We start from the raw sequence: 16729 nt of genomic DNA on the forward strand, positions 1-16729 counted from the left end.
TGAGCTAATATGAATCAGTGTAATAAAGAGTACTCATAACACAACAGCAGCCCTAGAGAAATACATTTTGAGCAGGCAGATACATCCTATCATTTTTTAATATTTAGAAAACATTTTTTTGTTCTATATAAACAAAAGAAAAAATTAAGTAAAACAAATCCATCAATCCTAAATCCATTATGTGAAGGCTTATTAGTACTACCCTCTGTATAATCTCTAGTGATGCAGAGGTTAAAAAAATGGTCAAGATTTGTCTATCTTTGCTGAATAATTGGATTTTAGCAAGAAGCAAAAATCATTTTAAGAAACGTTAGTGCACAATTAACTCCATCTGAGGCGAGAAGAAACACTGTCAATTTAATCCCACAAATCTGAACTTATTGTGTATAACAACTTTATTCTCAAGTGAAAACAAATAAAATTTTATAGATGTTACAAAGCGACCACAGATTTAAAATTATAAACTCATCACAGTTCATTCTCCAGCAATAAGCTGAAGTCGTGAAGCAAACTACTCCCATCAACTAGTCAATTGCTTTCCAGCGTCTTGGTTGGACATAACGGATGCCCGATTCCTTCTCATTCACAAAGAAGGAAGTAGGATGTCCTGATTTTTGGTCTCCTTCCATTCTTCCAGGTCTTTACTGTTTGGAAAGATATCAGCAAACATACTCAGCTTCTTTAAGAGACAGATCTTTTGTAGAAAGCTGAATTGGACAGCAATCTTTACATTCAGTGGATTCTCACAGCTGAGATGTAATATTCTTGTGGCTCTACTTGTAGTGGAGTAATTGAGAATTGTGCAGCTGTATTATACAAAAAAAACTTGCCAAAGAAAGAGAGCAGGAACACTAAAACTAAGCTAAAATAAAGGATTCTAAGACTGAAGAGAAGAAAATGACCTGTCTCTTATGGTCCTGTAAAAAGACTGCATTCAGATTGTGTTCCTATCGCTTGCATATTAAGCTGCAGGCATTAGTGTATAATAAGTGCTAGCCAAAAATGGACAGAATGCTATGAGAATACATCTTTCATCTGGTCAAGAAACTTGCCACGGTGTGAGCTGTAAATCTCATTAGATAAGGAACTTCTATGGCTTGTAAGCCTCCTAAACACTTATTAGGCACATCTGATTATGGTGTTTTCTCTTGGAATCCTTGACTATACCAGTTAAGGAAAACACAAAAATGCATTTTGTAAAAAAAATAACCCATAAGAAATATAATTTCACATGTTATTATGAAAAATCAAATACAGACACTTGCTGTCCCTTCGATTCTGGGTCAAGTAATGACCACTAGCCACTAGGCAAGGAAATCAAAACACACTAAGCAGAAAGGTTTGAAGAAGGTTCATACAACCATGGTAGATCAAGCTCAGACGCCAGTAGGCAGTGGAAGAGCATAAAAATGTCATAGTCTTCAGGAAATGTCGATCTAGATGATTCTATTAAAATATTGTGACTGGAAGATGTCTTTAAGACAATTATAGGAAATGGGGTGAGGTCCAATATACTTCTTGAAGAAAATGCAGGATAGTTGGGACTTTGTCTCACCATGCTCAAGAAAACCCTTCATAAATATACTAAAATAAAAACAAAATCTTGAGTCTGTATAAAGTGGAAAAATCATGCAAAATTGAAAGTAAAACCAGTACATGTATGTGTCAGCAGTTATATAACATGTACAGTATAGTCCAGCTCCTTCCCCCAACAGTGTCTCCTTAGGAGTCAGCCTAAGAGCGTGAAGTTAATTTTGAGCAACGGTAAAGACATTTTGGTGCAAATAATTGGCATACCTTTGCTTTAATCCAAACTTGAATTGCTTGAATTGCAGTGGCAATAGGATTCTGTTGACAAGTAAGTTGAGTCAAAGGAAACAAGCATACAACACAAAGGAAGGTTCCATTGAATAACAAACATCATCAGCATTGTTAGGTATTTGTACATGGTACCAAAAGGGGTAAAGATCAGCAAACACATCAATGGAAGGGATTCTCAGATGCCTGTAGTAATGCTGGAAGACCTCTGCCTTATGTACTTGGATTCTGAAATAATCTTGTGCACAGTGAATGCAACCAGTGACACAGGCAAACAGACTAGCAATTTTTTTTGCAGGCTTGGAAATTTTATCCTATCCTCTTATTTGTATCATGCAGTGCCACATTTCATGCTTTTTAGAAATGAACAGGATACTATGAAGTCTAACCCAACCCATTTGCGGTTGATATTTATGCATAACTTACTTTTGCTTCAGTCTTGCTCCCTATAAGCTTGCAGGTACATATAAGGGACCTTGACAAAAGTCTGTAGACTGCAATTAGAATTCTAGTGGTGCCTTAGGGAAATTGAATTTTTGTGAGTTTTAAATGCAATCTTAATTCACCATGATAAGTAAACCAAAAAAAGTTTGTGCCCTTTGACAGCCTGCTCCCAAGCCACCCAAATATGAATGAAACTGCGATATAGTAACAACCAATGATCACAATATGACCAGCATGATGTTTATACACAACTGGGACTGCTACTAGGCAAAATCAAAAGAGGGGCTGCAAATTTTAAGTATTTCTGGCAAAGAGCAGAATGATTTTGCTGGCAGAGGTCCTCAACCCAGCACTGAAAGGTTTATTTGTGGCTTTATAACCTGATATATCAACTTAAATTAAAATTATAATACCATGCCTTCTTATTAGATGCTCTCCTACCCACCTCCCAAACAAAGCAAATGATTTTTACCTGGATTCTTCAGACACTTGAGAGATTACATTGCAAAGAAACTTATGACCTGGAAAAACAAAAGTTCAATTCACTGTTTTGAAAAAGTTCCAAATGATAGGTGCTACTCCACTGGCATGAAGGAAAATCTCCCTCCCCTTATCAAGAATTTGTAATGAAAATTTTCCATTTTATATTCTATTATGATCCTAGCTCAGAAGACAAGACCCTTATTTTATAATTGCATACCAAAGAAACATAAAACCCATTACAGAGTAAACTTCTACATTGTGAAAAGTTTCACATTGTGAAAGTGAAAATCTCTCCATAAGAAAGGTATCATCAGTTCTCTTTTCTGAAAAATTGGTAAATGAGAGAAATCTTTCTGGAAATTGCAAGTTTCCTTAAAATTCAGCGGGTAGAAGGGGTAGACAAAAGACTTCTCCGAAGGTAAATTTTAAAAATTTTGAAATAAAACATCATCCTTCATGAACAAATCCATAATACTCTGCAGTTCACAGGGACAGGATATTGGTAGAGGAGGCTTGGGAATCCCATGCATCTGACTGTAGGCTGGGCTGAAAATCAAGGACAGAACTCAGATTGGTGTAACTGCGGTGGCAGCAGCAAACTGCTGCTGATGACCCCAGTCTCCAGGTGCACCAATGTCACAGAAGACTAGTTAAATGAACTACTCAGAATAAACTTCTTAGCCCAGCTGGTACGAAGCAAGTAGAATATTCCATTTCCAGAGACTACATTTACCTGGCAAGTAAGTTATTTCAGAGAATATCACAATGATAATGTAAAATAGCAAAGAAGGAAACAGTACTGATCATATTCTTTTTTATGAACACAACACGCGCGCACACACACATGCACAAATGCTTCTTAAAGAGGAAAAATTTAATTAAACATTAGCTTGTTTAAGAAAGTATGAGGGCTGTCTTTGCTTTACGGATGTCAGACTTGGTGGTTTAGTATGGGGCAAAAATTACATCACTGGATTGCTGCAGAGCTACAAGGCAAACGGAAGAAATAAGATGTATACTTGCTTGCTTGCAAGTCTTCTGGCTAGTATCTTGATGAGTTCACAACTTTCAAAAGATTCAGCTTTCTTTCAGGTATTTAAGACAAAATTTTTATTTCCTGTTATTTCACTTTTCTCTGAGCTACAATAAAAATTTGGGGGTCTCATTTTCATTTACCCATGGATCCTTCCATACTACCTGGACTCCACCATAACTGAGAATAAAGTCTCTAATATGCATTTTGTTTAATATAAAACAAATTCAGTTTTAATGTCCCAAGGTCCGAGGATTCCAAGACATAACTAACTGGTAGTCTTAAAGGAAACAACTCTCTAGAAACAGATGCATCTAGTAAGCAGCCTATTGCTAGGTTTCTTCCTCTGAGAAGTACTGCATTATAAGCACTAGAGGATCATATGGCCCAGGGGAATAAGGTGATAGCATCTACATTAGTACATTTCTTAATTATAAACAATAATTTTATAATTTCATACCATTTCATGATCATTTTCTCAAAGATGATGAGCTAATTATTCATTAGGTACTTAGAATACGTAAGGAGGCACATGTACCTTGCCAATATTTTGTCAGATACAGTCTGTTAAGGAATTGACACATTATATAGGTTAGACTTCTATAACATCAGTGTTTTCAGTTCTCTCATTACTACATCAGATCTGCTCTTGCCTTTGGGTTCATCTTAGATGTTGTTATTCATCTTCTTTAGTGATATTTTCAATTGTTACCTGACTGTGGAGGAATTTTCATATGTTAATTCATTTATGAATACTATTTCTGCATCACACTCTACGAAATGAGCTGGAAATGATGAGCTCTGAAGCCGTAAGTAAAGAGCTTAAAAAATAAAACATTTCCAAAATCTATAAATATCAAATAGATAATGTAGCATTTGTGGAGAAATAATTAAATTATTTTTCCCAAAGATAAAATGTGTTGATTTAATCATTGAGAAATAAATGTTTGTGGGTTTGGATTTTGTTTTTTCAAGTTGAAAAGGAAAGTAGCAATAGCTTTATATATACAATTCAAATTCAAGTAAAAAAGTTATAATTTAGCCTATATTTGTGCCTCTGAAATACCACAAGTTTGCTTAAGTTAGTGGAAAATTTATCAGAACAACTTAGGAAACTAACATCGAACAGCTTTCTTAGTAGTTCCAAAATACAGAAACACCAATTAACTCTAGCCATCTTTAGTCACAAAAATTCATAGTCTTTAGCGTTTCTTGGCCACTCTTACTCATTTGCCTTTATCCTTCAATCTGTCTTTAAATCCCGTTTGGTATCTATGCTCATTTTTACTGATACATCTATTTAATACTGCTAACAGGCAATTTATCTTTTTTTCCTTAAAAAGCAAAAATATTTCCTTTTACATTTCAGCCTAAAATTTATTCATGGTCAAGCGCATCCATTTGTTATGTCAACAATGTCCTTGGTCTATTCATAAATATAATTAAATATCCTTTTAACTTTTGCTTTGTTAAGGTCAATGAGCCATGCTTTTTTAATCTTTACTCATGTGGCATTTTCTCAGTATCTGAATAGTAAACATTTTCTACACTTCCAGTATTCCAGACTGGATTGCACTAGAATCTGCATAATGCTATTAATATTCTTTCTATTTAGAAATAACCTCTTGCTATTTCATACATTTTTTTAATATATATGTACACACAACCCCCAAATCTACAAATTTGTTTGTAAAATTGTTTTGTAATTCTCTTTTCTTAATAGAGAGCAGACTAGCAACAGATTTCAAAACACTTAGAATTACTAAAAATTTTATGTCATGCATAAAAATTAATCCTTGTGTATATTTTCTTGGAACCTACTATTTTTTGGGTAAATTGTTAGATTTTTTTAGAGTACTGTAGGTTGATGGGTTCTCTAAGTGGGATAACATGAAGTATTTTACTTAAAAGCCACTACATTCAATGCCAAAATTATAAATGGCTATCTATAATACCCTAAAAAAATATTTTTGGAAGAGAAACACAGAAGGGAAAAGAACAGTGCTAGAGAGTAAATGTAAGAAATTGAGCCACTGAAGTCATCCTGCTGAAACCCACTGTCCACAGAACTGAGAAACACTGTGCCACTAGCAATTGTTGTACTACATAATGAGTCTTTAAAAACTCAGTGAAACTCCAACTACTTTTTCCTTCATGGGTTTTGCGGTTTGTTTTGATTTTTTTTTTTTTAAATCAAAGGCAATGTCCAGAAACATCATCAGTACTAAAGAATCTGTTCACGGCATTGTTTTACAAAAGTTCCTAACAGACAGTGACTATATTATTGTTGGATGTATCCTTTATTTTATTAATGATGAGAAGTAATCAATGGAATGCTAAAAATAAACTTGTAAAGAAATCTAGTCTGAAATCTGAATCTGTTGTTTGAAGCAAGTTCAGTGATCACGGTAACACCAGTTGAAGATTGACTCTTGCCCATTCTGAAACAGGCATGGCTCTTCTAAAAAGGTCACAAATTTTTGAAATATAGGCACCATGTTTTAACTTTTGCACATACAAAATATGTTGATGTCACTCAAATTACACAATGTGGCAGTGCTATAAGTCTGAACATTATTGTCAATTAATGGCAGAGAAAAGAGCCCAAAGCTCACGTAAGACTAATGACTGGGACAAATCCTGAAAAGAGACAAAAAGTATAAAACAACAGTTTTCCTGTTGTATATGGTTTTGCGTGTGCATGTGTGAGAGTGCATATAACAAAAAATGTTTAAGAGTAAGTTCAGATAATAGCCCATCCATTTGTTCTCAGGTTCTTATCCAGTTTCATTGCTAAAGATTTTGATTTTAACTGCATGTTAAAATGCAAATTCAAATCCCATATAAACAATTAGTTAGTGTGTTGACTGGTTCAAACCAATCAAAATTGAGAATTACTGCCAAATGTCTTCCTTTTAATCTACTTGTCAGCCTCTGGGTATGTAGGGTACTTGACTGTCTCAATTTTCTCCTTAACTTTATAGGACGGGTACAGGCCTGTTCTTCCTAATTTCCTATTGATGCCTTTTGAATAACCATCCCAGTGGTTTCCAGCTACTCCAATTACATCTCCAGGTTCCATAGGAATTTCATCAGCAGTTCGTGGATGATGAGCATAAATAGCAATTTGGTTGTGGGCATTCTGTCCCCCAAAGTAGTAGATATCATCCAAAGAATGGAAATATGCTGAAGCATCTGGATGCAATGTCTGCATAATTTCATAGGCAACTCGACAAACCTTAGAAATAAAAACAGAAGAGAAGTCATAAATATTGTGTGTGCTTGTAATATATACCACAGAAGTCAGCAACCAATGTGTAACAATTAAATCTCACAAGAGGATCAAGTTTTGGAATGTCCAGGTCAAAAAAAAACCAAAACAAAACCCCTGCATATTTACTAACAAGAAGCATACAATTTTGCAGCATTGTAATTAGTACTCTGGTGATCAGATTTAGTAAATAAATAAATAGATAAATAATTAGAACAGTCTACTTTTCAGTAAAAATTGAAAACATCTATATGAACACTAGCCACCCTGCTTCTTAAAATTATATGTAGCCAATCAAATGGAAAAGCAAATTTGTTTTCCTTTTCTACAACTAATGAAAACTGTATTTTACTTCCCTTTGAACCTTTAGAAATTACATTTTCAAATTTATTCTGCAATAATAAGGCTTTACATTTACTTTTCTAAAGGAAGCTCCAATTTTCACAATCAAGCAGTTCCAGAAATGTAAGGTTTTAAAATACTGCTAATATTAGAACAGTGATAGAATTATGAGTGTTGGCAACTTGGAAGACAACTAAATGAAATTGAATTCCAGCAAGACAATAATGATGTTGGTGAGGAGAAAGATGCATTTTGAAGTGTCATTGTATCACATTTTATGAAGGGAATTTTCTTCACACTGAAAACAGGTCCCCACATCAGAATCATGCTGTATCTCTCAGAGCTGCCAGAAACACAAAAGGCTGCCACTATATTAAACAAGCTCTTTTCAACAATTGGCTAGAAAGCTCTTCTCTGTCAGGTGCCTGATATGGCCACTGTGACCTTTCTGACTTCTAATCTACATTACTGTATCCTTCTCTGATTTTGTGTAAACTTGATCAAGCTTGATAAACTAACAATAGAGCAGACTTTTTCAATATGAAGAAGCATTTGAGCCTTTTCATAATTTTCAGTCTATGTAAATATAGTAAAGCTTGATTTTACTTTTCTCCCTCTGAAGATACAGTGAATAGAACTTTGATCAGTCAAATGACATATTTGTACTTTCCTACCTTCTTTCAGAGAGGCATTTGCTTTAAAAATGCAATAGATTTCCTTTTATCCCTTTCCATCTGATCTTTGAAGTAACTTTTCAGAAGTAGCTTTCAGAAGATCAGGCTGGGGTTAATTATTTTGAAGTACTTGTTATACTCCATGATATTGAAACAAATTTGATTACCCATACATTGGTAAGAGGATATTTATTTTATAGCTTCTGTGACTGTTTTTGATGTTTTGTTCTCTGCATGTGTGTGCACCCCAGGAGGAGGATACACACACATACTCTGTAAAAGATTTTATATATTTTCAGTAGAAATGCTTTTTAGTGAGTGTAAGTGTCCTGCGTACCTGACATAAAGCATACATCTCCTCTCAGCAACTGTTTCCTTTGTAGTGCCAAACCTGGGTAACTAAACTGTAAGCTGTTGAGGGCAGTAGGCAAAGAATCCACATGCAGGATTATAGTTAAAGCCAGCCTCCCATTTTTTATTCATAGGTTCACTTGTTTTGCAGCCTGTATACTTACATGTACAATGCAAAATACAAAGACTAATACGTCCTGGAAGGAAATGAGATTATGAAGAAAAATACATCAGGCAGAGACAGCTACCATTTCACCTAAATGAACACTGAAGAGACAAAAAAGGTCTTTGTTTTAGTGTGCAATCTTAATTCTGCTACTGTGTTATGATTTGTGTAACTGCCTTGTGGCTTTTCGATACATCTCAATTAACATGATGTTGCTGACATACAGTGCCAAGGTAGGTTGTTTCCCTTGACTCCACATCACTTGATGGGCGTAATTTCTTTAACAACAGTATTTTAATGGAATATCTATTCTTCAGCTTATATCAATATTCATTTAGTTTTGGTAGCATAAATAAGTATTAATATAGGAGTCTTCCTACAGCTCCTGATTCTATTAATGTATACTGTAATATTCTCTTAATACCTCTGTAATGAAGTTTTGACTCTTTTTGGCAAGGAAAATGGAAAAAAAGTCAGCATACAATTGATTAATGTGCAAGTCCAAAATTGCACTGGAAATAAACTAGGCTACATTCTTGTCCTTACTTTCTCTTCATACAGGTTGGACAAAAGATGGTCATTAACAGCCTGATTTTGCTTACCTTCAATGCCAAAGCAACTACCAAACTGTTTATTTCATTGATGAAAGGACAGGTATAGTAGTTCAAATGTTAGAGATCAGAGGATCAAATTTTAAACCCATAAAAGATAAATCTTTCTGAACAGTGGGAAAACTTGCAACAGACCTTAGAAAAGCCCAATATATGAAAATACTGTAGAGATCCACATTCCTGCATGACCAGCAAAACTGGTGCTAAATGATTTTTGAGGAGTTTGAATTATTAAAGCACAAGAAATTGCCCAGAATAAATTAAGTAGATGGTTGGACCAAATTCATAGCCCCAGCTATTGAGAGTAACAGTCTAACACAGGATTTCCTAGACTTTAGTAGAATTTTATGCAACTTCGGAAAACTAAATATGTCATCCCGCATTGTCTATTGTCAAATGCAGGGAGATGCAGAATGAAACTGGAACTCGAAGATACCATGTACCTCAAAGATACCCTCAAAGGGGGTTGTACCAGACGAGCTCCATAGGTCCCCATCAAACTGTATCACTGTAACTATGTCAATGTATTTTAACATATATCCTTCTTTTGAAATTACTCCAACACCTACAATTCAATTACAATATACTCTGTCCAAGCCATTTGTACCTACATCTAAACATGTTTCTTCTATGTTTATACCCAGTGTTTTATTTAAAGCAAACATTTACCACTTTTAACACAGCTATCTGAATATAATAATAGCAGAAAATGTTATAGATTTCTTATTAAGTTTTTATCCAAGATCACATGATTCTTCCTTCAGAATGTGAACTGTCTCTACACCAATGCATGTCTGGCATTTAAGACATACAGCCCTAGGTCTTGGCTGATGATCACCCCTTTCACTGTGATATGCATTCAGTGGACATACTTCAGCTGAATCAAATATTATTATAAAAGTGGATCGCTCCTCACAAGCTTTTCTTAGTGAGCATTTTTAGTTTGGATTCATGTCTTGGTCTAAAGTAGCCTGTATTAATAACCTTCTAAATATGCTATAAAATGTCATTTTATTCACAGGGTTTGGTGAACAGTGAAAACAAACGTATTCATGAGCATGATTGAGGGATAAGAGGCTTTTCTATACTTTTTCTGGTTTTGCTGTCGTCTTGCCATGGTAATGTTATTAAGAATTCTGGCTGTCAAGGTGAATATATCACTGTATTGATCATGTATTAGTATTAATCTTATGCTTGTTACCTATCTAATTGTCATTACAGTGCAGAAGACAATTTACATTTGAGGCTGTGGAAAACATTTCTTTTTGAAGTGAATTTTAACTTTCAGTTTTGTGTCCACTTCCATGTAACAGTACAATCATGTGTGAACACAATCTATCGCCATCTATAGCAGAATGCTTTCCTAACCATGTCACCTGAGAGCATATATGACAACAGTAGGTAAAAAACATTCACCCTGATTTCAATCATATTTTGTCATACTTGAATTACGTGGATCAGCATATCAGTCACAAAATATGGCTTTCTGATCTTTATTAATCTTAAAACAGCTTTTTAAAGCAGCTTTTCATGATACATGAAATTAATATACAGTATGATGTAATAAAGAAGAAAATGCCAACGATGACAATTATATAATTCAGTTTTGTGATGGGCTCCAACTTGCTTCATCAGACCACTCAAGAAATGAAGCTTGTAGCATATAATTATCTGCAACAAGAAGTCTCTATGGATTACATTGGTCTGAATTCACATTTATTGCGCTGCCACTGGATTGCTAGAAACGTAATAGACTGAAGAGAAATTAAGTGTCTGCTTTCTTCATTCTTTTCCATTCCCACAATCAACTAAGGAAACAGCAGACATGTTTGAACTGTAGTAGAGTGCAATGATGTGTAGAAATGGATGGACACAAGTTACATATTAATTTTATGCAAAATTAAGAAGTGTTAAATATGTTTAAAATTATTTTTAGTTTTTTAAATGCCTTAACTAAGCTGCATAGAAATGGATGGATACAAGTTATACTTGAACTTTATGCAAAACAAGGAACTCTTAAACAAATTTATTATTATTTCTAGCTTATTTCAAATGTCTTAATAAAGCCAGTAACTTCAATTGAAGAGAAGTAATCAACCAGTGCTTACAGTCCTCTAAATGTTCACATAGCACACCGAGCCTTTAATTCTTCCCTGAAATTTTCATGAGAGAGCACTGAGAATAAGATAACAGGAGCATGAAGAAAACTAAGATTTAGAACTGGTACATATACTTTATATTGTATTTGTATTGCAGTTTACCTGGGATGAAAACGTACAGACCAGGAAGTCTGCCTGAGACAAAAAGTGAATATCCAGAATAACACCTCTTAGGGAGTTTTCAGTGTATCGGTTATGAAGTCCTGCTGACCAGGATATGGAGTTATCACTGATAAATTCGTAATTTGGATACCTGTGAAAATACAATACACTGTTAACAGCAAAGTCTTATTCCATTTAATTATTTTTAAGAAGCATCTTCTTTGCTGCAAGATAAGGCTGTTAATTTGTTTTAAGTGAGTCTCTGCTTTACAGGGAATGAATTATCATTTTGCTGAACACTCTAGAATGTTACTGCTGCCTCCAAGCATGCCCTCTCTTTATCCATTAAAAAAAAAAGAAAATTAAATAAAAAGATGCTGTAAGTCTGAGATCTTACACTGTAAAAGAAGGGAAAAAAATATCAGGAAGTATATGCCACATGCTGCTAATGCTACTGATTTTAGATGAAATATGCTCAGATCACTTCGCCTTCTCTACTACTAAATAGAATATGGGATTGTGTCTTTACTAGACTACATTTCGTCTTTGTGTCTTGTAGTCTTACTAGACTACATTGTGTCTTTACTGGACTACATACTCTCTATTAGATGCTGATTATTACACTGTGCAAGAAAATCAGTCACCTGTAAAAGGGACATAATAAATAAATGAATCTAAACTAACAAAAAAATAAAAAAGTTTTTCACAGTTATTAAGGCCGTGTGGAGAACAAATTTTGCACTTTACTGGTCAAAAGGAAATGAAAGAATTGTAAAATTTCATGTCAGTACACCTTTCTTGACATATCTTAAACAAAACAGTAATATTTTAAGTGAAAATATTTTTATTTGAAATATAAAACCTTATTTTATATTATTTTAAAAATAAAATCAAAAGTTTTTAACATGTAACAATGACTGTGCAAGAAAAAAAGTCCTTTTTGAAAATGTTGAACTAGAATGGTCTTTCTTAAAAGATTTGTACCCCTTTACTGGGGAATTGAAATCTGAAATAAACTGTGAAAAGTAGCACAAATTAATTAAATTTTCAGTCAGCCTCCTACCAAAAATAAGTCTTATATGAAAAATTCCAGGTAGATGTAACAAAGATGATAATTACATTGCTGTTACACAATAATTATATTTCAATCATGAAGTGCAACTCATGCAACTAACCTGCCAACTACAAAATTTCAACTACAGTGCTAATTATAAAATAATTTAAATAAAATCTATTTTTCAAATTTACAACTTCATAGCCGTTATAAAGCAATATATTACATAAGACAATAAGGCAGCTAATACTACATTTGTAAGAATTAATCATTCTTACACTGTTTAATAAAGAATATCAGAATACAGAGCAGGCTGTAATGCAGGAGCAACAATAACTTAGACCTGCAACCAGATGCTTCAAAGCCTGGCAGTCCTGTGCTGAACATTGCTCAAAATAAGGTTACACTCATGAGTTCTTGGAAAGTTACTGAAGTTAGCACGCACTTGTATACAACAACGCAGCATGTGCATACACTCTGGACACATGGTAGACATATTATTATAACCTCTTGTAAGAATATACCTAATTTATTCCATTTTAATGTTAAAACTATGGGAAAACTGTTTTCAAAAGTGAAATAGGCAAATATAGCAGGCTTTTCCATCTAACATTCACTAGCTGTGACTACCAAATCAGGAAATTTATCTCAAGAGAGAATCAAAAAGCCGTATGCAAAACTTCCACATTTGAGGAAGAATTTTAATTTATCTTCATAGTGATTTTAAATAGAATTTTATGTTCCCAAGAGAAACACCTGCTCTAACAAAAAATAATACATGTATGGTAAATTTTGCAGAGATAGCATGACGAGTTTAAAGGGTGCATCTGATCATGAATGTCAGGGGAAGTTCATGTTACATTAAAAACAAGACAAAACAAACCAAAAAGAAAAAAAAAAAAAAAAAAGAAGAGAAGGTGGAAATATTATTCATTTGGAATAACTGATACAACCTCTTCTGAGAAATTGTAGAAGCATATGGATCAAGAAATAGTTTTTTTCAAGATGAACCCTATCACAATGATCATTTTCTTTCTTATCTTTTCATGTCTAGCATTTTTGTCAATATTTAACCAGCTCTCAAAATACAACAGATGACAACACAACATTTGTGATATATTCTACTTCTGTTTCCATTGTGTGAATCATATTAGTATGTTTTTAAAAGAAAAAAAAAAAAGTACAGACCAGACAGAAATATGTCATACTCTACTGGGAAAACTAGCTGAGGACCAGAGATGGGCATTCAGTCTTACTTCAGTGACACAACTCTGAGGGGAGCAACATGAATAACGTTTAACAGATGATGTAATTTCTAGGGACAGTGAACATAGTAAAGATATTTGTGCCCCTTTGCAAGTTCTTGGCATCAGGAATACTGCTAAAATTAATCACTTCCTTCAGACTTGAAAAATCAGAATCCACATGCTGAGTAGAGACAAAAGAACCTTTCTTGAAGAATTTGATTTTTTACTAGCAAAAGATCAGTCTAATAACTTAACAAATGAAGCACACCAAAAAAAGTGTCATAAAAAACCACACAAACCCCCCCCCACACACACAAAAAAACGCCCACCAGAATTATTTACACATCTTCTTATGCACACTTTTAAAATTTTCTCCTTCCTCCCTTTATTCTGGAAATAGTCTTTGAGATGCTTTTAAATCTGGTCTTCAATTCCATTCTGTAAAGTTGATCCAAATTCGCTTAACCAACAGTTTCAGAACCCATTTCTTCAAACCAGTGATCGAAGCTTAGGATTTATCTACTCACATGTTTTAAGTTTTCAAACAAGCACTTTTATGTTGTCCCACACACACAATGGTGTATTCATGCTTGGGAAAAGAGGTTTCTTTTAAACACCCTAAAATGTGAGTATAATAGCAGCTATACTCAGTGTGACCAAAGAATCTTCTAGTCCACCATCCTGTCTCGAGCACAGGCTGAAAGCAGAGCATAAAGAAAAACACAGTAGAAGGCCAAGCCTATACTCCTCTCAAACTTAGCCATATGTGGCCCACTGACTTCCTGCATCAGGTGAGGTTTAATTCTCCTTCCCACTCGCTATAGTGCTTTAGATTCTATTTAAAGCTATTCTTACCACAATGACTAAAAGAATAAAGGAAATGAAACTTCTAAAGCTCTATAGTTAGCTTTTGCTTCCTTCTGTTCCCTTTACCGTCTGTATTTATCTTATGACTAATGTAATACTTACATTGTAAGCTTTTGGGGATTTTTTTTCTTTTTAAGCAGAACTCTTTTTAAGCAGAACGATCCTATTACTAGGATTCCTGAATGCGTGATAAATTAATAATAAATAATAAGATGTCATATTCTTACTGACAGAATCACCTAAATACAGTATTTTGTAGAATCCCTCCTAGCTTTCCAAAGAAATTACCCACACATTCTCACATCTATAACAGGAAAGGACCAGACTGTGAAGATAAAACCAAAGAATGGAAATTGCTATAATACTGTTTTCTTTGTATTGGACTATATATATGTAGTATATCTCCTCCATGTACCTAAAAATAATATCTAATTCTTCTAAAGCTACCTAATAGATTCTTGAAATCTATATACAGGCCAGGAAGGATTTTTTTTTCCCCCTAGGAAAAGGAGAAAAGAAGAAATCAGAAGAAGGTGGGGAAGAGATAGTTTAAAATCTTTTCTTCCTGCACATACCAGCCTCAGATCAGGATAGAAACCAAGCACAGTTATGAGACTATTTCAAGTTCCAATTGGTTTTGGAAGCTGATCAACTAGTTGTGTAACTATAGCTTATCACTACGCTGTGCAGCGGGTGCAAAGCAAGGCGAGTCCCAGGCTCCTGTTCTCAATTTGCTAGGACTGGGGAAGTGTCCAGAACAGGCAATGCAAGTTTTCTTCCCTCTGAAAGAAGTGTGTGAGCATGTGTGTAAACAGATGGAGTAAGAAACGATGTGTTTGTCCAGGTCTTGCTCTAAAAAGAATTTGAAAATGTATGGGCTGTTCATCAGACTCAAGAACTTTGAAGCACTACTGAATTCTATATATTAGGCACACTATGACCCGGGGGCAGGGAGGGTTGCAACAGCTAAACTACAGATAATACACAGGGAAAAAAGACATTAACTTGCTATTGTGGAAGTAAATAAACAGTGAAATAGGGTGGGGAAAAAAGCTTTCATAAGTGCTGAAAAAAAAACTCATGAGGGAGGCAAATTACTGCAAAACAATGAAAAAGCAAAATACAGATGACTTTACAGGTAAACATCCTGAAAGGAAGAATGTAATTTGTTGAATTTTAGTGCTCATATACATGAGAAAGAGATCTGAATAGATTCACATATAAACCAGAAAGGTATTAAATATGGTTTCTTAAGAATTTATGTGCATGTTCAGCTGCATTGTTTTGAAAACTCTACCTCAAAGAGAGAAGATGCTGTCAATAATATTATAGACTAGAAATACGTATACTAGAAGTTCAAAAGTTTGTATTTGAAAACTATTAAATCAGCCAAAGAACAAGCAATTTACACCATCCCTAACATATCACTTATAGAAGACAAATACCATGACCTCTGCTTTTACCAGTTGTTGTCAAGTACTTTAATCCCATGATCATTACAGCTGTTGAACTCTCAACCATGTTCCTCTCTAATCATGTTCTTCTATATCATCCCAATTCTGAAAATGTATCACTTCTTTCTTTCTTTTGGAAAACAAAACACTCTACAAACTGATAGTACTGTCTCCACTGTCTATACTACTGTACTTGCAGTTGGTAGACATATGACTGCAAGGGAAGTTTCTGAAACTTAAGTCAAAACACTTCTGTTTTCATGACTACAAATAGTTTGAAATATTTCTCTTAATAGAAACAACATGTCTATTTATGTGAATGTTGGCTAAATTTTCATTATTTAAATGCCAACATTGTTTGACAGCCAATCACTCTCATGTAAAGAGAAATACAGTATCTAGTACTTACTAATATTACTGCACCCAATAATGAATGCAACATAAGCTACTGCAGTACAATGCGACAAGCTGTTTCTATCAAAGCTTGGTAGTTCAATGTGACTAGAACTTTTCTGTCAGAAGTGTAAATTAATTTGTAGTTTTCTTCACAAGAAAAGGAAGAAAAGCTTCTTTATTCCCAAACCTGACCTTAACCTGCCTTCAGATGCCCTTAAATGCTGAAACATCAAATTGCACCCTGCCTTCTAGGAAAT

General features: G+C 34.3%; 1 protein-coding gene across 6 annotated transcripts in view; it reads right to left on the minus strand.

Annotated features, from left to right (window-relative positions):
* Positions 1-412: 412 nt before the first annotated feature.
* FUT8 (fucosyltransferase 8) overlaps positions 413-16729 on the minus strand; it is a 139774-nt gene continuing 123457 nt past the window's right edge. For 2 of the 6 annotated variants that reach the window (XM_072865156.1, XM_072865157.1), the window contains exons 9-10: positions 11455-11605; positions 413-7016 (exon numbers count right to left, since the gene is read on the minus strand). In XM_072865156.1, coding sequence (XP_072721257.1) covers positions 6699-7016; positions 11455-11605 — 469 coding nt within the window. In that variant the 3' untranslated portion in view covers positions 413-6698. The remainder of the gene's footprint in view (positions 7017-11454; positions 11606-16729) is intronic. The other 4 variants (XM_072865154.1, XM_072865155.1, XR_012043065.1 and 1 more) reach the window with 3 other exon arrangements.

Source organism: Ciconia boyciana, chromosome 6 (genome assembly GCF_034638445.1).
Source record: "Ciconia boyciana chromosome 6, ASM3463844v1, whole genome shotgun sequence".
NCBI classification, from domain to species: Eukaryota; Metazoa; Chordata; class Aves; order Ciconiiformes; family Ciconiidae; genus Ciconia; species Ciconia boyciana.